Raw genomic sequence first — 25209 nt, forward strand, 5'->3', positions numbered from 1 at the left:
TTGGGCCCACACCAACACCAGTGCCTAACGTGAAAAGTCTGGGTATAAAAATTGACAAGGATCTGTCGATGGCTACCCAGATTTCTGCTGTCGTAGGTACCTGCACTGGCCTAATTAGGCAATTGCGCAGATTAGTCCCTCTTTTATCCGAATCTATGGTTCGGACGGTGGTTTCGGACACCATATTATCAAGATTGGACTATGGCAATGTCCTTTATTTAGGCCTACCAAAGAACTTGATAAGCAGATTGCAGGTCGTTTTGAACGACGCTGCACGTCTAATCTTCAAACTTCCGAGAAGATCACATGCATCCCCTCTATTGTTTAAGCTTGATTGGCTCCCTGTGATTCAGAGGGTAGAATTCAAGAGCCTGTGCATTGCACATAAGGCAATTCATGGGCACGCTCCTGTCTATATTAAGGATCGTTTAATGCTTTACAACCCGAAACGTGCCTTAAGATCGTCCGATGCCCAGCTGTTGACTTGTCCCCGTTTTAATATGGCCATAAAAGGTGGAAGGTCCTTTTCCATACTTACTCCACTGTTATGGAATAAGCTACCAATTTCCTTGCGCAAAGAGTAAAATCTTCTTTGCTTCAGAAAGCAGTTGAAAACTATCCTGTTTAGGGAGGCTTTTGGATCTACAGGTTAATCCTGTACATTACTTTTACCTTTTCTGCGAGTAAGAATCTAGTGTGTTTTCTTTGGTCTGGAGCGCCTCGAGACCTGTTGGTGAGTTGGCGCTATATAAACCAAAGTAACATAACATAACATAACATAACATGCAGATCATATGTAATGTATGCCAAGCACACCAATGCACCAACTGTATTATCATGGCTTTCAACATGTCAGATGGTCTGGAGGACACTGTCTTCAGGCGGCGGTTCCAGCTCCGGACCCCGATAGTCCGCCCACCTTTTCCAAATTTTGAAGTGCTTTCGAGGGCAGCCCCTGGCAATAAATATAGGTTGTTCTAGCCCCATACAGAAGTCTAGTCCATTCTTCCAGGCCGTAAGCGATGGGGCTCGGGGTGCCTTCCATGATTGTGCAATGTCCCTCTTCGCCAGTGTTAGCCCCAGTAAGAGTAGGTGACGCTTATACCTATTGCCCCCTACCCTAGCCATAACATGTAACAGGGCCAGCCTGGGATCCCTCTGAAGCACCCAGGCCAGAACCTCATCTAGACATTGGCACACTCCATCCCAGAATCTCTGTAGTGCCCTACAGTCCCAGATCGTGTTTAGCAATGTGCCTACCTCCGTCCCGCACCGAAAACAGTTGGGAGACGCCATCCAAACCCGCCCTCCACAAGCGCTGTCGGATGTAATATGTGCGATGTAAGTATCTGAATCGGATGAGCCGCAGGCGCGTAGATATTGCCGCCCCTCTGGGACCCTCCAGTGCCTCCACCCAGTCCTTCTCATCTAGGTCCCCAACATCCTGTTCCCATGTAGTTTTAAGGCGTTGCAGGTCTGAGGAGCAATGCCGCACCAGGGTTTGGTAGATGCGTGACAGCTTCTTATCGGGCAGTTCCCCCATAAAGATTTTAGCTTCCAGTGGACTGAACTCAGGGAGTCGCTCCAACCCCGCCAGGTATGGTGTTAGGGCATGTCGGAACTGGAGATACTTAAAAAACTGAGTTCGAGGCATCCCAAACTTGTTCCGCAAGTTTTCAAACGATTTGAGAATACACCCTGACATAACGTCTCCTAGGGTAGAGATGCCGATCGCATCCCATCCCTGGAAACCCATCAGTTTGTCCATCTGGGGTAGCCGGCCATTGCGCCACAGCGGGGTTTCTTGGGTAAGAACATTCCACCAGCCCATCCTATGCAGGACCTGCCTCCACACCTGAAAGACCACCTGCGTGATAGAGGGAAGGGACTTCCTGAGCGGTGCAGAATACAAGAGTGTGTGAACGGACGCAGTTCCCATCATGGCCCTCTCAACCGCGTACGCCGGATCGCTCCTGTCACCATACCACCAGTCATTTAGTACTAAGAGGTGGGACGCATGGTAATACGAGAGTACGTCTGACATGGCCAGGCCCCCAGTGTATGTCGAGAGAAAGCACGTCCGCAGAGCCACCCGCGCGGCGCCCCCCTCCCACAAGAACCCGCTCAGTGCCGAGTTAAGTCGCCGGAACCAACAGGGCGAGATTATCAGTGGGTGATTTTGCAGTTGGTATACCAGGTGCGGGAGCGCTACCATCTTAAAGATGGCAGACCTACCGAGTATAGATAGCGGCATCTTCGACCACACTTTCAGGTCTTCGCGAGTGCGATCCCAAACTGGGGTAAGGTTAAGCTCTCGGGCAATAGCCGCGTCTTCAGACAAAAAGACTCCTAGGTATTTCACTCCTTCAGTGGCCAACTGGAGCCCCAGTGCCCAGTCCCCTACAGCCTGCGGACCTCCCAAAATCCAAAGCGTGGATTTCCCCGGATTTATATAGAGACCAGTTGTGTCGCCGAAGATTTGCAGTATACGCAAGAGTCGTGGCCCAGAACGATTCAGGTCAGTAAGGAAAAACAACACATCATCGGTGTATACGGCGATTTTATCCGTTAGGTCTGTCGACCACCGAAATCCCCTAAGCTGAGCGTCTATACGCACCCATGCCGCGAGGGGCTCCATGGCGAGCGCAAATAGGTATGGGGAGAGGGGGCAGCCCTGCCGCGTCCCACGCCGGATCGGGAAAGAACGGGACACTTCCCCCCCCCACCCGCACTGAGGCCGTGAGATCCGTGTATAGGAGCCGCACATATGCCAGGAAGCGCGGGCCGAGGTTAATGCGCCCCAGTAGGGCAAACAGATATGTCCAGCTCAGGGAGTCAAACGCCCTGTCCATGTCTGAAAGAAACAGCGCCGCCTGCTCCCCCAAGCGTCCCCATGCTGATATCGTGACCTGGGCCCGTCTAATGTTATGGCGGGTGGCCCGCTGAGCCATAAAGCCCGCCTGGTCCGGGTGGACCAGGTCTGTAATGTACGGTGTAAGCCTATTGGCCAAGGCCTTAGCTAGAATCTTGGCCTCTGTATTTAGCAAGGAGATTGGGCGGTACGACGCGTGGCTCTCCGGGGGTCTCCCTGGCTTTAGAAACACCACCACTTCCGTGTGTCGCCAATCCAGCACTCCGCTCCACTCTCGCACGCCTCTTCTATCACTGGGCGGAAATGAGGACTCAGCTGTGTCGCAAAGCGCCAAAAGAATTTACTAGGGAACCCATTAGGTCCTGGTGCTTTGCCCGGGTTCAATTCACCTAGTGCCGTAGCTAACTCGTCGTCCGTCAGAGGATGGTCTAATAGGTCACGAGCCTCGTCTGAGACAGCCCTCGGTGGGAGATCATCACTGAATCGCTGTATTACCCCAGCCTCTAGGCACTCCCGGGGCGCATATAGCTCCTCCTAATATTCCGCAAAGCTTTCAGCGAGTGCGGCTGGTTCCAAGATAGGTGCGCCATCTGGGCTCACTATGCGGGGTAGCGGCTGGGCAAGCATGATGCCTTGACACAGGCGATGTAGCATCTTGCAGGACTTGTCGCCCCATTGGTAAACCCGACTGCGTGTGGCCAGCCAGGCCTGCTGTGCCTCGTCTAACAGTACAGTAGCATATATGTCAAGTCCCTACAGGACCCATGCTTATGCCTCCATGTATCCACCCAGTCGAGACCTGTGACCAAAGCCCGCAGCTTGGTAGCAGGGCCCTCTAACCTCCCCGGGTCCTGGGCGTCAGCAGCACATCGCCATTTATCACTAGTTATGTCCATGACATCGTTCCAGTCCCCCCCCTACGATGGACAGGGCGGTGGGCATGTCAACCCAGAGGGACAGTAGCCTCTCTACTAGTGGCCACAGTAGTGGTGGTGGGGCGTATACGCTGCCAAGGATTACCGTGTCCCCTCCAATTTCTCCCTGCACAAAGACATATCTACCCTGCGTGTCTGTCCAGGTGCGTTTATGTACAAAAAAAACCCTTCCATGAATGAGGACTGCCACCCCCCTGGAATCCCTTGTAAACCCGGAGTGGTATGTATGTATAAATCCACATCGCTGAGGGCACAACTCTTTCGTACCAAGTCGGTGTGTTTCTTGTAAGAAAAGTACGTCCGTCCCTGCCCTCCTAGCCCATGTGAATACGCCCCCCTTTTCACCTTATCCAACATTCCCCACACATTCCCGCTCATGATTCGTATCCCGCCTGGACCTAACCGCCCTCCCTCTCCAGCAATGGACATTTGAATAGAACTACTTGTAGTAGCCTGGCATCACGCCAGCACAATCGGCGTACCTCAAGGCAGTCAGCAAGCAGCAATTCTAGCGCGGTCCCTCCCTCCCCCCCATAAACCAACCCCCTACTCCCCCCTCCCTCCCCCCACCCCGCACCTCTCAAACACGGAAGCACCTGTCGTGGTCGGATCGTGGCCCAGTCCCCAACGGGGAACCGAGAGCCACCCCCTCCAATGGTTTCCCCAGGGCCAGCCCATAAAGAACTAGGCTGTCGCTCCTTCCCCCAACTAGGCCGAGTGTGACTTCCAGCCTAAGCAATAGTGCACCTGGTCATCTATTTCGGGCATATACAGGTGATCATGGGTCAGTTCCCCCATAGTCAAGGCACATCTTCTTATTGTTCCGGCGTTGCCTCATCCCGGCGGGAGGTTGACCCAGAGTGCGAGCCACGGCTCGAGCACGATCTCCCGCGGCGCCTACGTTGATTCCTGAGGCCTCCCCTGGCAATACTACTCGAGGAGGAGTCCGATTCCCCCTCTTTCGCTGTGTTAACCCGAACCTTCACAGTTTCATCCGTCCACTGAAAAACCTCTTTTGGAGTGTCAAAGAACAATGTGCGAGACTTGAAGACAACCAGCAGCCTTGCCGGGTAAAGCAATGTGTACTGAATCTTGAGGCCCCGGAGACGGGCCTTGGCTGCGATGAAGGATTGGCGTTGTTGCTGAACCAGTGTCGTGTAGTCCGGGAAGATGAGGATGTTAGCGTTCTCATAGGTAAGCGTGCCTTTCAGTTTGGCCTGTCGCAGGATAGTGTCTCGGTCAGCATAATTCAGAAATTTGGCGATCATTGGTCGCGGGCACGCACCAGCTGGGGGCTTCTGCGTCTGCGCACGGTGAGCTCTCTCGACCACGAAGTTGCAGGAGAGGACGTCTGCTGGGATCCAGCCCTCCAGCCATTGTGTCAGGAAGCGCTCCGCATCACCCCCTTTGCAGTTCTCCGGAAAACCAACAAAGCGTCAGCTCTCAGAACGAGGCCTTTCTATATTTTTTCTATGGCCAGGACTCTCTTCTTTAGGGTAGATACATCATCCTCCACCTCCGATATACGCGTCTCCACACCTGTGATGCGCTCCACAGCGTTCCGCAGATCTTGTCGAAGGAGCATAACATCGGATCCGACTGCACCTATTTTAGCATCCAGGGCGTCTCTCGACTGCGTAATCGCCGCCAATAGCGCCGCATTATCTGGCACCTGTGACTGTGATCCCCCAGGGCCGACCGCCTCTGTGATCCTATCTATCGGCCCTTGCTTGCCCTGGCCTCCACCGGCTCCACCTCGTGTCATGTTGCTTGCAGTGCGTGGGCTGAGGTACGGGACGCTGTATTGCCTGTGCCTGTCGTAAGCCTGACACCCAAGTGCGCGGCTGCCAATCGCTAACCACCTGCCTGAGGGGGGTCCCACCTGCCACCACCAGCGCCGGCTTACGCTTATCTGCTGAGAGTCCCCCAGGTAAGGGCTCGCGTGAACTGGGTACCAGCCGCCACGGCCATAGAGTCTCAAGGCACCGTTTCAAAGAAGTCCCCGCAGGACGGCCAGCGCTATAGCACGTGCGCACCGGGGCCCGATCCGACCCCGAGGCCCCAGACACCAACCGCCCTTGCCTCGCTGCCTCTCGCTAGTCCGTCTGCTGCAGCCACTTAGTTTCGGCAGGGCAACACCGGGAGGTCCCCGGCACTCATCACTGACCTGTGGCTCTCGGCTACGCAGATCGTCAGCCCGGTCGCGTCTCTCCGCAGGTCTGCGTTTCAGCGGAGGCGTCCCAAGATGGTGGTCGCTCTCTCCGGCTGCCCCCGGGTCGGGCCTCTGCTTCCGCCGGCAGCGTCACTGTGTCTTCCTGTCGCTTTCCCGCGGGAGACGTGGTCTCTTATCCCTCCAGGCTCCCGGGCGGGTAGTGGGCTCACGCTGCTCCGGCTCTCGCCGCCAGCCGGGCCTCGCCAAAATCAAGGCCCCGGCTTTATAGGCCCTGCCGGCCCACTCCGATCTCGCCAGTCCGCCGGGACGCTCCGTGATCGTTGGAGCCGATTTCCGTTCCGCTTTCGTTGTCGGATGATGCCCCCAGGATCTGGTACCAGCACAGGCTCACTGGGTGCCCTCTCAGATGACCAGGGCCAGGATTAAGGATCAGGATAAATGCTGGCTGGTCGGAGTTCACGCTCTACACGACCGCCATGCTCGCCGGCTAAGCCACGCCCCCCTGAATTAACTTTTAACTTAAGGTCTAACTAGCTAGTACACTTTTTAAAATTTTAATACCAAGGACTGGGGGACTTAACACAAAACCCTAACAGTTCAGATTAGAAAATATTCAAAACATCGAAAACATTTTGCAAACGTATTTTTGCCTAAAGTCAATAGTGTGTTTTTTTGTGGGATCACCTATTTACCAGGTGTAGGATAGTAGGACATGCTTTCATTGTTATCTGCCACTTTCTGAAGGTGTTATTTTGGTTTTTGACCACTCTGACTGGAATCCTACTAATTAGGACCCCAGGCATTGTGCTCTCTCCCTAAATTTGACTATGGTTAGTACTTTGGTAGCTTCCCAATTGGCTACAGGTGTACTTTTTTAAGTTCCTAGTATATGGTACTAAGGTACCCAGGGCATAGGTACACCAGTGGATTCCCGTGGGCTGCAGCATGTATTATGCCGCTAATAGGAGGCCATTCAAACTGTGACTACAGGCCTGCCATTGCAGCCTGTGTGAGCTGGTGCTAGCACCACTCACAACATATATAAATTAAGGGTCCTGCTGATCCTGCTCTTGTCCTGCCAGTTTTCTGCATCGTCTGTGCCTGTGGTTCATCCAGGTTTTTCTCCAGGCCTGTGGGCATCAAAGACAACTAAAGTAATATCCCTTGGAGTGAAGAAGTCACTACCCTGCAACTGCAGGCACTGCAATGAATCTGCTGCTCCTAGACTACATGATTAGTTCTGGTAGAACTAGCTGCTTAACACTTCTTCTGGATTAAGCTTAAAGGCTGCTCTCCACAGCTATCACTAAGAGAGCTTTCTATGGTTGTCTAAGACCACTAAAATCATCACAAGGGTTGTCTTTACTAGTGTAGGGCGCTTTTCTTGAATAATCATGCAATATATCCTAAGGCAGCCTCCTCCAGGTTGGTTTCATAGTGAGTGATGTTTACCACTACTCTATGGAGTTGTACTCTACTGAGTTGCATCCTGGCCCGTATCCTACATAGGTACAAGTGGATGAGACATTGCTTCATTGGGTGCACCTTGTACTAAGCCAGCCTCCTACACCAAGAAATATCATCAAATGAAAAGTCTTATACACTACCGCTGATCCACCAATTTAAGAATCTGTTTTTTTTGTTTTTTAATGTATGTTTCGCTTTATTGATAAGAAATTATCTTCTAAGAATTTGAAAACCCGAATGTAACATAAGTCTTTTGGCTAGAAAAGGGTTACATTTATTGGATTTAGAGAATACATTTTAACCAATGCAGTTGAAAAGCGCATTTTTTAACATGACAGAAATAGTCTTTTCCTTTCACCATAAACTGATTTTATTTAACTCTAGTGAAAGATGTTCCCGAAAGCGCCTTGAGACCCTCACCGGTGAGCAGTGCGCTCTACAAATCCCTGATTGGTTGATTGCTTTAAAGAAGGTCCGATTCAAAGCTATGCAGCTGTGTTACAAAGTCCAAACAGTAACTTTGGTAGCTTCCCAAGCGGGCCACGCAGCCGGGGTCTCAGGCACTGTGTCTCACCGCCTCACTCGCGCCTGGTCCCCGGCTGGTAACTGCTGCTGTGCGTCTCTTCGCGCCTCACACCGTAGCACCACGCTGCGCAGCACGGCTCCCTCTCCCACTGTATCTTGTCGGCTCTGGGGGCTCCCGGCCAGACACCGTTCCCCTCTCAGCGCCGCCTTCCGCACAGTCTCCCGCAGAAATATCTATCGTGTCCAGGACATGGGCACTAGGACCCTGGGACAGCGCAAGGGCGAGGGGACACCGGACACCACATCCGGTCAGGGGGTGGAGAGGAACGGCTCTCTGATGCTAGACCTCGAGGCAGGAGGTCATGATCCAAGCATGATGTAAACCAACAAATAAAAGAATACCTGCAAGATGCACATCGTGTCCTGTGTGAGTTCCTGGGTGGTAGGACACGACAACTGGCGACGAAGAGTGGGATGCGGTATCCAGCGCAAGAAGAGGTAGAGGCGAGGCATCATCAGGAGGCCAGCAGCGACGTGGAAAAGATCGTGATTTTAAGCAAGGAGCCCACCCTGGATCACAGTGCAGCGAAGAAGAAGAAGGAAGTGCTGGTAGAAGACGTGCAGCGACGTGGGAGCCCACCCCAAGTGCTGCAGAAAGAAGACCAAGTGAAGCGGTAAGCGCCGAGGCAAAGCGCGAAGACTTGAAAGAATCGGCGCGAGCTCTCGCGAGAGTCTCGGCGGCAATCTTAGAAACAGGCGTGAGAGCCAATAGGAACAGAGAACAGACGGGCGGCCATTTTAAAGCCAGGCAGAGTCCCGATTGGATGGGAAACACCGCGAGAACAACGGCGGCCATTTGTAAGTCAGGCGCGGGAGCCAATAGGAAGCGAGGAACAGCGCGGCGGCCATTTTGAGGCCAGGCAAAGCGCGAGAAAGGACGAAAAGTGCAAAAGAAGTGACAAAAAAGGGTGATTTAAAGCAAATTAAAGGAAAATAAGCAACAGTAGTAACTTAAAGGGACAAAAGAAGTGGAAAAGAAAGAACACAAGAACAACAAGTGGTGATAAAAGAAAAGTGCAAAAGAAGTGTCAAAAAAAGGGTAATTTAAAGTGAAGTTAAAGGGAAATAAGTCACAGAAGTGACCTAAAAGGACAAAAGAGGAAGAAAATAAGGATCAGGACCTCGGAGCAAGAGGTCGGGGATAACGCAGGCCAGCGAATGCATGCAAGTCTACAATAAAGATCAAGTGCCAGAAAAGGCGCACCTAAAAAAATAAAAATAAAAAAAAAGAGAAATAAAGAGAAAAGGAGAAGACAAAGAAATAAAAGAAAGAGACAAAGAAATAATACAAGTGCATACCAGGAAAAAGAAGGATAAATAAAAGGCAAAAGAGCAATAAGGCAAAGGAAGATGATGGTGCAATAAGAAAAGAGATTACCAGAAAATAACAAAAGGACAAATAGAGAAAGAGAAAGAAGGAAAGAATATATACATATATAAGAAAGAAGAACAAGAGAGTGGAAGAAGCCAGAGAAGGCTAAATAAAAGACAGAAAAAGAGACACAACAAAGAAAAGAAAAGAAAAGGAAAGAAAGTAGAACAACAAAGAGAAAGAAAAGGACAAAGTTTGCACAAGGACAAAGAAAGAGCAAAGGAGAAGTTACAAGGCAGTAAAGAAAAGAAGAAAGAAGAAAGAGGAGTAAAATAACGAAGAGGAGTAAAATAACGAGGAAAGAAGTGACCAAAGGAAAAAAGGGAAAAGAAAAGGCTAAAAGGACAAGGAGAGCCTAGAAAAGGCTAAAAGGACAAGGAGAATAACAGAAGAAGAAGAAGAAAAAAGGACACAAAAGGGACACAAGAGAAAAGGACAAGGAGAGCCTAGAAAAGGCTAAAAGGACAAGGAGAGCCTAGAAAAGGCTAAAAGGACAAGGAGAATAACAGAAGAAGAAGAAGAAGACAAAAGGACACAAAAGGGACACAAGAGAAAAGGACAAGGAGAGCCTAGAAAAGGCTAAAAGAAAAGGAGAATAACAGAAGAAGAAGAAGAAAAAAAAAGGACACAAGAGAAAAGGACAAGGAGAGCCTAGAAAAGGCTGAAAGGACAAGGAGAGCCGAGAAAAAAAAGGGGTAAAAAGGAGCAACACGAAAAGACATACCGCAGGAGAAAGAGCAGCAAAAAAGAAAGGACAAAGACATGCAATGAGCAGAGCGGACAAGCGACACAAAGGAAATAAAGGCAAGAGGCACCTCAGGGCCAGGACCAAAGGTGTTGAATATAGATGATAAGACAACAAGTTTTCCAAAGAGTCACTGGCGGTGACGAAAGTGAAAGGATCGATGATAACGGCTGCCCACGAACAACAACGAATAACAAGAAACAGATATCATTTCAAGGACAAAGAAGGCGGAGGAAGAAGAAATGGCAGCGACAACGGCAGCCACATGGACGGTGGAAGCTAGAGGATAAGGAAGCGATGGAGACACTAGATTCATGAAGAAATGTAGAATGACAAGTACTCTCTCTCTCTCTCTCTCTCTCTCTCTCTCTCTCGCTTTCTTTCTTTTCTTTCTTTCTTTCTTCGTTTGTTTTGCAACAAGGGGGGAGATATTGTGTCCAGGACATGGGCACTAGGACCCTGGGACAGCGCAAGGGCGAGGGGACACCGGACACCACATCCGGTCAGGGGGTGGAGAGGAACGGCTCTCTGATGCTAGACCGCGAGGCAGGAGGTCATGATCCAAGCATGATGTAAACCAACAAATAAAAGAATACCTGCAAGATGCACATCGTGTCCTGTGTGAGTTCCTGGGTGGTAGGACACGACAATATCCACCGGCCGCAGTCACCGGGCCCAGAAGCCGGGCTCTCACCTCTAGGGCCCGCGCGGTTCAGGCCGACGCCCCTTACGCCAGCCGCCGAGTCGTTAGTTTTGCCCGCACCACCTCCGGACCTCCAATGGGCACCTCAGGATCGCAACGCTGCCGTTGCCTCAGGGCCTCGATCTTTCGTTCCGGGACACCGCCATTACTGCTGCTTCCGAGTCTCAAAGAAAAGGTCGCAGAAGCCAACTTTCCGACTTCAGAGTCTGTCAACCTTCGCACCACAGAAATTCGTTCTTGCTTTGGGTCTTGTCTCCATCATCGCGGTGTCACTGTGCTATGCACAATGCTTCAAGGTTTTTAATCCTTTGTATTGAAATGGTTGCCAGAAAGATGGAAAGGAATATGAATATGGTGAAACTTTCATAATTCCGGAATGCAAAAAATGCACATGTACTAATACATCATTAACCTGCTGTGCAATGGCGGCCTATCCTGCTATGTACAACAAAACCGAATGCATTGCGTTCCTTGATGACATCCAGTGCAAATACAGAGTGGTGAAAAAGTGCGACCCCTGTAAAAAATCTGGTTTTTTTTAATGAAATGCACTAAAATGAGGTACACTATGTAGAAAGTCCTGATTACCTTTATTGGCTTACAGGGTCAAAATCGATAATCACAAATTCTCTCTTTGTGTTAGTGTGGGTGAGCAGTTTAGGCTTATCAGAGGGTAGTGTTAAGCTCTTGTTGTACACACTGAGTCAATAAATCAGACACGCCCTCAAGTAGAAACTCAAGACCAATTTAGAAATATAGCACAGATTTTTATATACATTTTGACACCAAGATAATCGGAATCAGATAACCACTTTAGATGTTATCAATGTTTACAGTAATAATAGCAGAAAATGGCAGCTGTTAGATTTGAAACATGAGCCTCGAACGCGATAATGTTATCCTTAGCAAGAAACATTCACTGCATAGGTACATTTACAGATGATTTACAGGGCTGTTCTTCTGGACTTAAAGTAAGTAGGGGTCAAGGTCCAAGGAAGGACCAACAGTTCAAATGTATGTGCCCTGGGATGTCCGGTAGCACAGGTGCTGTGGGCAGTGGTAGTCTCAACCACTACCTGCAAAAGTCAATGGGAATGGTACCTGTAAGAAAAAGGCTGCTAGAGGGGCCTGGGGGACGAGTCTGGCCGAACCCTAGGGGGGAGCTTGGCTCTTCAGGTTCTCAGGTTCACAGAGACACTGTTGTTTTACCTTAGCCTGGGCTGGGGAGCTAGGGTGCTTTGTCCAGTAGATCATTGACTTAGAGGCTCTCACAGTTTTTGGTGTACCTATAGACGAGGAAATAGAAACAACGCAGGGCCACTCTTGGTATGGAGCTGGCCTCTCTCAAAGTCCCTTGACGAGCGGTGGTGGTGTTCTGATGAAACATAAACAAGCCTTGGTGTTTGCAACTGGCTTTGGTACCTCAGGTATTTGTGCTGAGAGGCTCCTGGTGGTCCTGATGTCTCCAAACTTGGCAGGGAGATGGATCTGAACTCCTGGAGCAACAAAGACCTCTTTTTGGGGTGCTGCTCCCTCAGTGAGTCTGAGGGTTGACAGAACAATGTACTGGAATGGGAAAATTGGAAAATGCAATATCACAGCATCTCGTGATATATGTATGTATAATGACAAACTGACATCAGCGCTTTTGAAATCACCCAATGTTCCCCCCCACCCCCCAACTCCAAGTCAGAAGTGCGTGGTCAGGCAGGCCCTGAGACCTGGGCTCCAAGCAACTGATTGACAGATCACAGGTGGGGGAAGCGTAACGCTTGGACAAACGTGCGGACAGGAAAACCCAGATCAACACAGATAGCAGCAACACCACAATTGTCTCAGAAGATTGCCCCAAAAAAACACGTTTGGCCTTAAGGAAGAACGTTCCCAAAACACCATAAAGTCAGATGCCACAATAAGTTAAGAACACTCAGCCAATCAGAACCAAGCATTCTAACTACATACAGTGATCAAACACTACCTATGTCGGACATCTGGACACATGCTCACTAGCTCTGCATTGTATCCATGCAGGGTCGAGACCCACCTACGCTTCTTATCAAGTGACCAGATTTAGGACTCTGTGACTAGGTTCAGATTCCTGTTCTAAAAATAATTCACAAATCACTTTATTGCACATTGTGAAATGCATACAATTATGCCCAAACTGATCTACTCTGATACAGTCTTCAGACTCTGACTCTGTTGCCTGCTCTCCCGGCCTCTGTGTTTAATTAAACCAACTGTTACTATTTCGCCAAATGCTTCTTATCTTTTGTTTTTTCAAGCTGAATTCATATTCAAGCAACCAGGCAGATGCAATCGGTGCCTGCTGGGACAGGTAAGTGGGTACGTCACTGCAAGGGAGATGCTGCTGGGTTGATGAAGTGCTGGGAAGACCTCCAAGAATTTGGGGAGGCTGGTCCACTTCTGGACACGTTGGTGACTGTGATTGTCAATAAAGCAGCAGCCAGGAAGGGTTTTGCAACAAGTTAGGTGCTGGTCACAGTTCTCATGTTTTTGGCTCTTCTTTGTCCTTCTACTTTCAGGCAGGTGAATCTGAGTTCCTGGTGTCAGGGGGCCATGTAAATACTAAATTTTAGAGGTATTAAGTGGAGTGAACGGGAGTAGCCAATAGGCTACTTATCCCTTGGGTCACTACACCCCTTATATGACCACTTCCTGAGGGGAGTGGACATAACACTGTCGCAGAGTTCATAATTCCACAAAAAAGAAGATATTAATACCATTTTTTTGTGGACCACATCAGGTAGCCCACCTTAGCGATATAGCCTGGAGTTGCAACATGCCTACTTACATAGTTAATTTCCAACCTATCCTTGTGCAAAATGTGCCTCTGGGCAGGGGAGGCATCTCCCAGGTCTGCAGGAAGCCCGAGTCGCCTATCAAAGGTGGCAGGGGCTTTGAATCCCCTGACCGTGACATGATAAATTACTGGCAGAGTGCAAGTGAATGTTTACTTGTATGCTGGATGCACGGCGTATAAGAACACCAATTCACTTATTCCGAGATGATTAACACAAATTAAACGCAAATCTGTCACGGCTAGATTCAGATTCAAATGCTCAATAAATTATACATTTATATGTTAGCCTTTATTTGGCTTAATGGACACATGTTCTCAACAAGATCAACCAAAACCATTATATAGAAAAAACAAAAGATCAACATGAAAACATATTGGTTGTATTCAAGTCAATATAGATATTCAAATCTTCATTAGAGGATCTACCCAATACATTTCGGGATTTATTACATCCCTTCTTCAGGGGAAACTGTAAAATAAAAACAAAACATCAGAACTGATATAGACAAGAATATGTGGGGCTTTTATGAACAACGTACAGTGAAGGCAAGTGAAGATGATGGATCTCCTAATGTGCTGTCACATGACAACAGAAATGTTCACTGATAGTAGCAGCAGAGAGCCCAACTGATGCCCAAATACAAAGAAGCAAGAAACAGGAGAACGTGCCAATAAGAAGTGTGATCGACCTAACTGTTTAAAGCAGTTGAAAACATTAGTGTGGACACAGTATCCAGACAGTTTAATAAATCACCAAGTGAAGTGAGAACAGAATTAACAGATGACTTACATCAATCAGGGAATTGTAAGCGCGGTACTCACCCTTGAGGGTCTCAAAGCGCTGAGGAGTTGGGGGGGGTGGGGTGCAGATCTGTTTAGCTGAAGAACCAGGTCTTGAGGGTCTTCCTGAAGGTGTTCAAGGAGGGGGTGCGTCTGATGTTTGCCAGTAGCTCGTTCCAGGTCTTGGCTGCAATGTGGGAGAAGGATCTTCCACCTGCTCTGACTCTGTGGATGCGCAGGGTTTCCGCCAGTGCGAGGTTGGAAGATCGGAGGTTTCTTTTGGGTATGTGGAAGTTAATTCTGTCATTGAGGTATTTGGGTCCGTTGTTGTGTAGGCATTTGAAGGCATGTGTGAGGATTTTGAAAGTGACTCTTTTCTCCACGGGGAGCCAGTGGAGTCTTCGTAGGTGTAAACTAATATGCTCATGTCGGGGAGATGCCAAGGACAAGTCTGGCGGCGGTGTTCTGTATTGTCTGAAGTTTGCAGAGTAGGGACTTGTTGATGCCAGAGTTGAGTGTGTTTCCATAGTCCAGTCTGCTGGTGATGAGTGCGTGACTGTCTTCCTTGACTCGGGGGGATCCACTTGAAGGTCTTGCGGAGGATGCGGAGGGTGTTGATGCAGCTGAAGGTGACAGACTTGACCTGTCGGTTCATGGTAAGTGCGATGCAGAGGTTCTTGGTGTGATCTGAGGGGGTAGGTGGGCTTCCGAGGGTGGTCGGCCACCAGGTGAAATCCCATGCAGAAGGGTTAGTACAGAGGACGAGGACTTCTGTCTTCTTGGCGTTGAGCTTCAGGCAGCTGTTAGTCATCCAAACTAAGACGTCTTGCATTCCTTTCTGGAAGTTGAGTTTGCCAGTGGTGGGGTCTTTGGGGAGGCAGAGGATGAGCTGGGTGTCGTTGGCATAAGATACGATGTTGAGGCCGTGTTGTCGAACTTTGGCTGCGAGGGGGGCCATGTAGATGTTGAAGAAGGTGGGGCTCAGGGATGAACCCTTGTGGGACTCCGCAGGTGTTTTTTGTGGGGTCGGAGAGGAAGGGTGGGAGTCTGATCCTTTGGCTTCTTCCGGTGAGGAATGATTGGATCCAGTCCAGGGTTGTATGCCTGCGTCGTGTAGTCTTGTGACTAGTGTGCGGTAGGTGACAGTGTCCAAGGCTGCTCATAGGTCAAGTAGGGTGAGGGCTGCGGAGTGGCCTTGGTCCAGGAGGGTACCGATGTTGTCTGTGACAGCGAGTAGGGCGGTCTCTGTGCTGTGGTTGTTTCAGAATCCAGATTGGGACAGGTCGAGGACGGCGTTCTCTTCAATAAATTGTGTCAGTTTCCTGTTGACTGTTTTCTCTACAACTTTGCCTGCGAAGGGGAGGAGCGAGATGGGCCAGTAGTTCTTGAGGTTGGTGGGGTGAGCTGTGGGCTTTTTGAGCAGAAGTCTGACTTCTGCGCTCGTCCAGTCGTCTGGGAAGGTGCCTGTTTTGAAGGTGGTGTTGATGGTGCGTTGTAGTTCAGGGTGCGATGGCGGCAGCGGCTCTGTGGTAAATGTGAGGGAGGCAGGGGTCGATGGGGTCCCCTGAGTGGATGCTTTTCATGGTCGAGGTGGTGTCTTCGGCTGTGATTGGTGTCTAGTTGGAGATGGTGGGCTGGCTAGTGTTTCTGGAGGCCGTCTGTGGTGCCAGGTAGATGGTCGATGAAGTTGTCGTAGAGGTTTTTGATCTTGAGGTGGAAATAGGTTTGTCAGTAACCTTGCTTCAGTTCCTTCGTGGTGGGTGTAGGGCTGGTTTGGTTGCCTTGGGGTTGTTGATGGCGAAGTATATGCAGTGGTGGTCAGCCCATGGCGGCTGCATTGTGTGGCTGAATTGGATGCGGTTATCCTGACGCGAAGATGAGGTTAAGAGTGTGTCCTGCTGTGTGGGTCGGTTTGTGGACAAGTTGTTTAAGTCCGATGCTGGCGAGGCTGTCACGAAGGATAGTGGAGTTGGGGTCACTGGGATTGTCAAGGCGAAAGTTCAGGTCTCCAATGACTATGTAGTTTGTTGAAGCGATAGCGTGGGGTGAGATGAAGTCGGAGATGATGGTGGCAAAGGGTGTTTGGGGGTCAGGGGTCTGTAGACAAGGGTTCCTCAGAGTGTGGCTTTGGGAGTGGTCTGGATCTGGAAGTGCAGGTGTTCAACGGAGGGGAAGGTTTCACTAGAGGTGGTGAGGCGGAGGGTGCTTTTGTGGGCCATCGTGAGGCCCCCTCCCTGGTGGTAGGGGTGGTCTTTCCTCTAGATCTTGTATCCGTCTGGGATGGTGATGTCGAGGGCGGAGGATGCGTTGGTCCAGGTCTCTGTGAAGAAGGCGATGTTGGGCACGAAAGAGTCGAGTAGGTTCCATGACGTATTTGTGTACGGAGCGTAAGTTGAGGAGGATGCATTTTAGGGTGTCACCGGTGCTGGCGTCAGCGGTGTTGGAGGCTAGGGTGGCGGCAGTGGAGGCAGGAGAACTGGCTGTGGGTCGTGTTCGACGAGGCCTGTTGGCATTCTCTAAGTCTTTCAGGGTTGATTGCGAGGAGGGTGGTGGTGTCGTAGCTATGGGTAGTGGGAGGTCCAGGGTTCCTGGCGCTGGCCGTGGTTGGGTCGCGAACAGTCGCAGACGGACTTGCCTTCGGCGGGGCGCCCGCTGCGCGTGTCCGCTGCACGACCGCGCAGCGGCCACCATTAAGTAGGAGAGGTGGGAGAAAGGAGAGGCTGGGAGGCTGGAGCAGGGGATTCCCGGGGGGGAATTCCGGGGGGGAGGGGCCGCAGCAGCGGCGAAAGGAACAGGCAGGCATGAGAAAATAAAAACAGTGGTGGAATTAGAGCAAGACACAGATGGGCACAATAACAGTGGCACACCAGGGGAAAATTAAGAAAAAAAAGAAAGAAAAAAAATGGCTGAGAAAGGTTACGGTGGTTGCAGGCAGTCTGGTCCCAGTTGGAGCGGGCAGCACGAGCGGACAGCAGCCTTGAACCTCCCAAGGAAGAGGTTGGGGTCTGGAGGCAAGAGACAGCACAGCACAGCAGAGCTGCGGGGAGAGAGTGGACCTAGACCGTGAAAAGAATGATCAAATTCCTCTCATAATAATATTACGAAGAGTGTCATGGTCTGAACTTCGAGACGAAATGTGATACCTAGTTAAACTACTGAGACCTCCTTAAGCAGATGCCTGTATTTGCTTATGCCAGGTACCTTATTACCTCTCTAGGCATCTGTAACGGGCGTGGTGCAGGATACTGAAGTCCCTCATCGGGCAACAATTAATCAAACGTATGGAAGTCTAAACGAAAAACACCCTGTTGAAAACCAAAGCAACAGTCCACCGATGACTAAATGAACATCAAATGTAATAACAAAAACACCGGACATTACTATATAGTGGAATGAAATAAATGGAGACAAGTGCAATCAGTCTGAATGAATCAGAATGTGGACTCAACTGCCAAAAACACTGCTGAGTAAATCTCCTTCAACTGTGAAGTGACATGGGGAAACATGAAAACCCCTCATGAACACCAGCGCTAAAGTCCAACATACATATAGTGCCGTAAACTGACACGTAACATAGACTCACCAAACTTCTGTGACAACACCTGAGCACCGCGGGGCTCCTACCTCCAAACGCTATGAACAAACTTGAACCGGGCGCATCAACATCTTCAGAACGGACGATGGACTCAATTAAATGACCGAGTTCAAACTCGTGGAAAAATGGGCGCTATCTTTAAAGAGTGCTAAGACTGAGAAACTGTGGTGCCGATACACAAAGATAAAAGTAGCCTTAGTGAGCTGAGTTGCAAAGCAGTCTGGATACTGAGTATCTTTAATGTTATGAGAAAACTCTGACTAGTGCATACGTTCTGTGCATCTCTCACAACAGAAGTTAAAAAATGGAAATAAGCATTTTTAAAAATGCTCTGTGCGAATGTACAATAAACCAGAACAACCATGATAGCGCACCAAAATCGAGGTGACAACTGAACCAATCTATTCCCTAAAGATCCAGAAACAATGGTTGCTACAGCAAATGCACAAATGAAGCAGCATTTATTCTAAACCTGATGTATATTAAAATATGCTACACAATATGTATGGAAACAAAAGTAAATACATTAAAAAAGATCGCGCAACCAGTGCTCCGAGATAATACATCACAGGGTAAAAACAAATCTCTGGGCACAAATAAAGGGACAATCATAAACTAAATAGTGCTGCCAGACAGGATCCAGTGACAGATGCTGTGTGGAAGGGCTCACGTACGAGTACACACAACCCCTATTCGAGCGTTGCCTATAATTGCTGGTGCTGAACTATGCTGAGGATTAGGTCATCCACACTAAAGCGAGAAAAACAAGTGTAAGAGGTAAAGATGAAAAAAATGAAACCTACAAAAAGACTGGAGAAGAAAAATAAACAGTGTCAGTAATAGAAACACTCGGTGTGAAGAAAAAGTAAGGTTTTGCCATGAGAAAACCCATTGTACACACTAAGCAGTGTAGAGCTGACACAACTCTATAAAACGGGTGAAAGAAAAGATTGCAAAGTAAAGACATGAATGGGCAACAAGTAGCAAACATCTAGATCATAAAAAGCAAGACATGTCCAACTTATTGTTTAAACCTTCTGGGGTCATGGTTTCTGGTGACTTAATCCACCACACCTCACGTTGGGACAATAGTTAGCATTATCTCTACCAGGTTTGCACATCAACATTTCTAAGTTGTGCAATAGTGTGAAGATTCTCTAACCAGTGTGTTACTAGGTACGATTTCAGGCTTCTGGTTCGAATTGTACTCTTGCGTTCTGTGATCCAAGTTTTAATTTTGCGCTAAGTTTTGCTCACGTATAATAAATTGCGGGGACATTTGATACAGTAAATGACATACAGAGTTTGTGAGATTGATAGGAGGTGAGTCCTATCAATCGCACAGATACTGGCATGCATAAATACCACAATTGTGTCAATTACAACAATGTGTTACTAGGGAATACAATCAAACACCCACACTATGGCACCTCAGATACTCAGGAGACTGTAATTCTTCGTATGTCATTTACTGTATCAAATGTCCCTGCAGTTTATTATCCAGCATTTATTCACTAAGCGATTTGTTTCAGCTGCACATCTTTTGGCCACATAGCACATCATAGTCATATTGCTTTTGAAATTTAGAGATGTTATGCCGCAGTTGGTTTCCAAAAGTATATTTTGAGTTGCTTAAGGAACTTGGAGTAGGTATTTCCAAAGAATTCTTGGTACTCTGCCTACCTACTGCTAATATAGGTGCTATGGTTTTGGCTGAGTCTTCTATTCCATGTGTCCCTGTATCTGTTTTTGTGCGAATATGTTTTATAGAGTGTTTGACGTTTTGATTATGGGTAATCATGTTCGAATTGTGCAGTCCTTTATTTTCTATGCCCAGGCTGCCATTTAACAAAACATTTTTGTGTACTTGATTTATGCTGTCAATTGCTTCTTCAGGAATTCTTTTATTTTAATGTTATGAAAGCTCTAAACGCTGTTGTGCTCCCTCTGAAGTCCCTTTTGCTTGATTTGCTCCTTAAATGTTGTTTTAGTTCTTTGGTTTTTGTCCGTCGTTTCCTGTCGAATCATGGGATGCTTAGATTGCTCCAGTTTTGTCTTTCACTGGCTCCTGGTTGTGTGTTTTGATTGCTCTTGATATTCAGAATTCATAGTTTTTAAATAGGGAAGCGTACAACATCACTATGTGGTCCTAGGCCATTGGCCTAGGAGAATTGTTGTAGGAGAGTCTCTCTTTTGTAGTACCTCTTGCGACCACACCCACTCCGGGTTTCTTCTTAGTTCCTTCCTTCCCATTTATGTCTAGTGTAGTTTTCTGTCACAGCAATTTTTGTATCTGTGCTGTGGGTTACTGTTCCCACTATTGTTTCTGGGTTAAAGGACACACAATTATGCTTAAATAAATGGAGTTCATGATGGTAGGGGATTAGGATGTAGTCTATCAGAGAAGGAATGTGCAGGAAATCTTACCATACAGTGTGAATAGCTGAGAACAAATATGTTTTAATACAGAAATCATCGAGGGCACTCCCTTCTCTTTTGCTTCCATCCACAGGATGGCCGAGGATTGGCGCTCCTACTGCCCTTCTTATCTCTGTGACGTGTGGGAATAATCGTAAGGCAAGGCATCTTCTGAAAGATGTAGGGCCAGATGTACAACCGTTTTTTGGAGTCGCAGAGGGACATTTTGCCCTTGCGCGACAGCAAAAAAAACGGTAGCATAATGTACCAACCCAATTTTGCGAGTTCCTAATGTAATAGCAACTCGCAAACTAGGGTTAAAGACTCGCTATTACGAAGGGGTGTTCCAAGGGCGTCACTTCCTAATAGTGACTCTAAGCCCTATGTAAGAATGTTCTGCGACTTCATTTGCAGTCGCAAAACACTCGCAGTTTACCACCCCCTTTAAGACAGCGGTAAACCATTCACAAACGGGAAGGGGTCCCTAGGGGACCACTCATCCTTTGTAAATGGGTGCGCAAACATTTTTAAGAGCAGGCAGTGGTCACAGGGTCCACTACCCGCCCTTGAAAAATGAAACAAAAACTTTTAATTTCTTCTTTTTTTAAATGCATCCCGTTTCTCATTTTAAGGAAAATGGGCTGCATTTAAAAAAAAAAGAACTGCTTTATTGACAGCAGTCCCAGACATGGTGGTCTTTTGACCCCAGCAGGCCACCATCCCTAGGAGAGCCAGCCATTTCCAATGTTTTTCAGTTTGGCGGCAGGTTGAAAGATACTGCGTCTTCTTGCAAGTTTCCATGGAGTGACTTCTTTCAAAAAAGAAAAACTATAGATGCGTCACCTATCATAGTGAGCACTTGACAGTCTGTTTGGACATAAAGATCGTGAACTGGATCTGACCATGTACACTGGAATTAAACGTCATTGTTTTTGAGTAATTGCAGATTTTAAGAACATTTGGGGACAAACCGAAGCTTGTGATTGGGAGTAATTTCACTTGTGGAAAGAAGCTACATTATTTTGAAGTAATATTGGATGATATAACTATCTGGGTACATTTGCGACAACCTTTTAGATTGGGGTACTTTGACTACTGCTCTGAGGAAACCCTATTCAGGTGAAATGTTTTGGCTGCACTGGCTGCATTATTTCATCGCCTTACATCGTGTGTGGTCCGAGTATCGATTAAAGGATCAGATATAACAACACTGAAGAGTCCGGATCGCTTGTCTTGCATTTGTGAATTACAAAACGCTTATGTTGCCTCTCTGTGCTTTTTGTTGTTTACCTCAGCAGGCCACCATCCCTGGGAGTGTCAGACATTCCTAATGGGGTTGCAAATTGCGACAGACAATTCGCTACCTCATTGGAAATCGCAAACAGTGTCTCTGACACTGTTGTACATTGATGTCTGTGACTGGCAAATTGCAAATCGCAATTTAATGCAGTTTGCGATTTGCAAACATCAATGGTCGTACATCTGGCCCACAGTATCCAGCAGAAATTACCGAAGGTAAGTAACTTTTTCTTCAAACACATTGCAGTACAATGATGACCCAGACCTGATAACATAGGATTCAAAATGTAAAGAAGTTGATCTTTCCTCTTGTTTGTGACCAGCCAGTTATTTGCTGTAGAAATGAATAGCTACTGCTTCCCTGTGTAACGTAATATATTATTTCCATTGTTTTATTTTAAAGCAAAAGCTACCTGAAAAAATGGGGCCAACTTCAGTTGAGAAACCAGATGAATCATTGTATCCCAAACCAGTCATTAATTCCATAAACAGAGAAATACATAAAGATCACAAAGAGAAAGGCGAAGAGGTAAGAAAATGGAGAATCATGTTAGCATTACATCTGTTTTCATTTGTAAGTATATCTTAAACATCTTTGTCTCTCTCTCTAATTTTATATATATATATGTATATGTATATATCTATGTATATATATATATATATATATATAAATGTGTGCAAAAGTCCTAGGCAGTCTAAATCATAGACAACAAGTAATGGAACCCACTAATGATTAGGAACAGGCGTGCAAAAAATAGATAATCATACGTAAAGTACAGACATGTTTTTAATAACCATAATAGGAAAATTCATATATAAAAGAGACTAACATTGTACAAATCACATGACAATACAAAATTAAAAAGTATTATATACACTTGTTGTACATAATAACAACCAATTAAAAATGACACCACAGTTGATGGTTGCTAGGTGTCCCAAAACAATTGAAGAAGAATAACTCGACGCGCGTTTCGGCGAAAAACGCCTTCTTCAGGAGTCACAGATAACCATCTGCAACTACATATTTGAGAAATTATTATTATTACATATTTTGAAATTTAAAAATAGCTAACATTTACATACATTACTAATATCACTTTTATATATATATATATATATATATATATATATATACATATACAAAATCCACTCCCGTATTTTGACAGAAGAGCACGCACAAGAAGACTGAAAGTGTTCAATACTCTTTAATGCGTTGGGCCTTCAACGACCCAGCAAGTTAAAAGAACATTCAGAGACGTGTTTCAGCTGTCTTGCAGCCTTTCTCAATCTGAATACACATTGGTAGGAAGGTGTCTTTTAAAACCTCACTGATTAGTGAACATAAAAGAAACACTAAACATTGGCAGGAACAGGAATACCATGCATAAATACCATTAACATTGAGGCATGAAAAAACATTGTAATTACTGAAACACATTACATGACATGAAACATTTCATATTCATACAAGGCAGCAAATTTATAGCACTGCTTAAAGCATCAACAATTACATTTTTTTTTCAAATGTTAGTTTTATTAATATTTTTGCACAGTAATAAAAGACAAGCAGGATAATACAGTTCCCAAAAATCATGGGATATTGCTTCCATGCGGCTAATTTTTAATTACAGAGTCATTCAAGAGATCCGTCAACATCACCACATCTAGTATATTTCTTGTATTATCTGCAAATCTAAGCCTGGTCGTTGTCAAGCTTGATTGCATGTATCATTGGAGTACACTTCAGCCTAGTATACAAAACTCAGGTGATTGTAATAGAGTATATATCTTACATGTTCTAAAGTTTGTGGCATTAACACAGAGCACAACCCCCTGCATTCCTCCACGTCCAAAGTGTGACAGTGCGGATACAGCTTCCGATAATGTGAAGGCACAACGTGCAGCCTACAACCGTGGCGTAGGGATTTAGTCCACCTTTGTGCTCCTGACCAATAACGAGTGGAACCCTACCAACGTTGAGGGTAACAGAACTCTAAGTAACGAAAACTCTCCCTCACACCTCGAAACCAACAAAAAAGATAGAATGGTGGTGGTGTCAGGTGTGCAGTGTTGAGGGCAGGTGGGCCAGATCGGAGCGAAGGTGTATACTGTTGTATGGGTGGTTGCCATTGTCAACATAGAGCTATCCGGTGTGTCACACATAGCAGCGCTAAAGTGTTGGTGGTTTATGACCTAGAACTGAAAAAGATGCATATCTCTAACGGAGGATGGGCATACCGCTAGGGGAATCCCATGAGTCAGATAGAATACTAGTGGACCCCATTTATATTAAAAAAAATTATAATCGTCTCTGAAGATATTCGTCACCCTCTCTAGACAAAGTATACTCTGCAGAGCTGAGCTTGCCAAATTAAAAGGGTGGGGGCCACTGTCTCCTTCCAAGCCGCCACAATGGCGATTTTGGCCGCCCCTAAGCATGACCAGAGAATGGCCTTGTCTGCTTTGGTCTGGTGTGTCAGAGAGGCGTCTCTAATGCCCAGCAGTACCCCCTCAATATTTGTTGGTATGGGGTATCCTAAAATTATTTTGATATGAGCTAGTATCGCCTCCCAAAATGGTCTAAGCACAGGGCAGTCCCACCAAATGTGTTGAAAGTCGCCAAGGAGGCCACAGCCCCTCCAGCACATGTCAGGTGTATTCGGGAATATTGTTTTAAGCTTGGTGGGGTACAAGTACCAGTCTGTCATAGTTTTTAGGTGAGCCTCCCGCAGTCCAGGGAGTGGTTGAATTTGGCTGTATCTGACCATATCCCGGCCCATTCCTTTTCGTTTATGTCTCTCTGAGTCATCCCCTCCCACATGGCCATGTATCTTGGTCTTGGTGCGGGGGTGGAAGCTAGTAGCATCTTATATAAACATGAGATGGTCCCTTTCATAGAGATAGCTGTTGGAACAAATTTTTCAAATTTGTTTTTTTCACGCGTGGCAGCTTCATGGATCTGAGATGTGAGAGCCCAGTGCTTAAGTTGAAGGTAGTGATAGTGTTCCTCAGAGCCTAAATGAAATTCTCTTCTGCAAGTCTCAAAAGACGGATGCCATAATTGTGAAAGAGATCTTGTAATATATGGCAGCCCCCCTCCTTCCAGGCATCAAAAGGCCCTTCGCTAAAAGCTGGTGGGAATGCCGGGTTGAAGTGTATTGGGGTATGTGGTGAGGGAAACGTAGTTCATTCAGCCCCTCCTGAGACAGAGTCCCAAGTCCTCAGAAGGGTGCATGTGGGGGTGCTAATATAGACAATGGCTGGCCTTTCCTTTTTGGGTTTCCATAATAAATCCCATATCGACCTCCCAGCAATGGCCCTATCCATATGTAACCAATGTTTTTCCAAGACCCGTTTGGACCACTTTGTTGCTATCTGAAGTTGTGCGGCCGTGTTGTAGAGGCCAAGGTTGGGTAATCCTACACCCCCCTCATCCCT

The 25209-nt window shown here is 47.2% G+C and overlaps 1 protein-coding gene across 14 annotated transcripts in view; it reads left to right on the plus strand.

Annotated features, from left to right (window-relative positions):
• Positions 1 to 25209, plus strand: part of LOC144804990 (V-type proton ATPase 116 kDa subunit a 4-like) — a 6844636-nt gene that overhangs the window by 4688627 nt on the left and 2130800 nt on the right. For all 14 annotated transcript variants that reach the window (XM_078671938.1, XM_078672103.1, XM_078672267.1 and 11 more), the window contains one exon: positions 22172 to 22297. In XM_078671938.1, coding sequence (XP_078528064.1) covers positions 22172 to 22297 — 126 coding nt within the window. The remainder of the gene's footprint in view (positions 1 to 22171; positions 22298 to 25209) is intronic.

This window comes from Lissotriton helveticus, chromosome 1_1, assembly GCF_964261635.1.
Source record: "Lissotriton helveticus chromosome 1_1, aLisHel1.1, whole genome shotgun sequence".
NCBI lineage: Eukaryota > Metazoa > Chordata > Amphibia > Caudata > Salamandridae > Lissotriton > Lissotriton helveticus.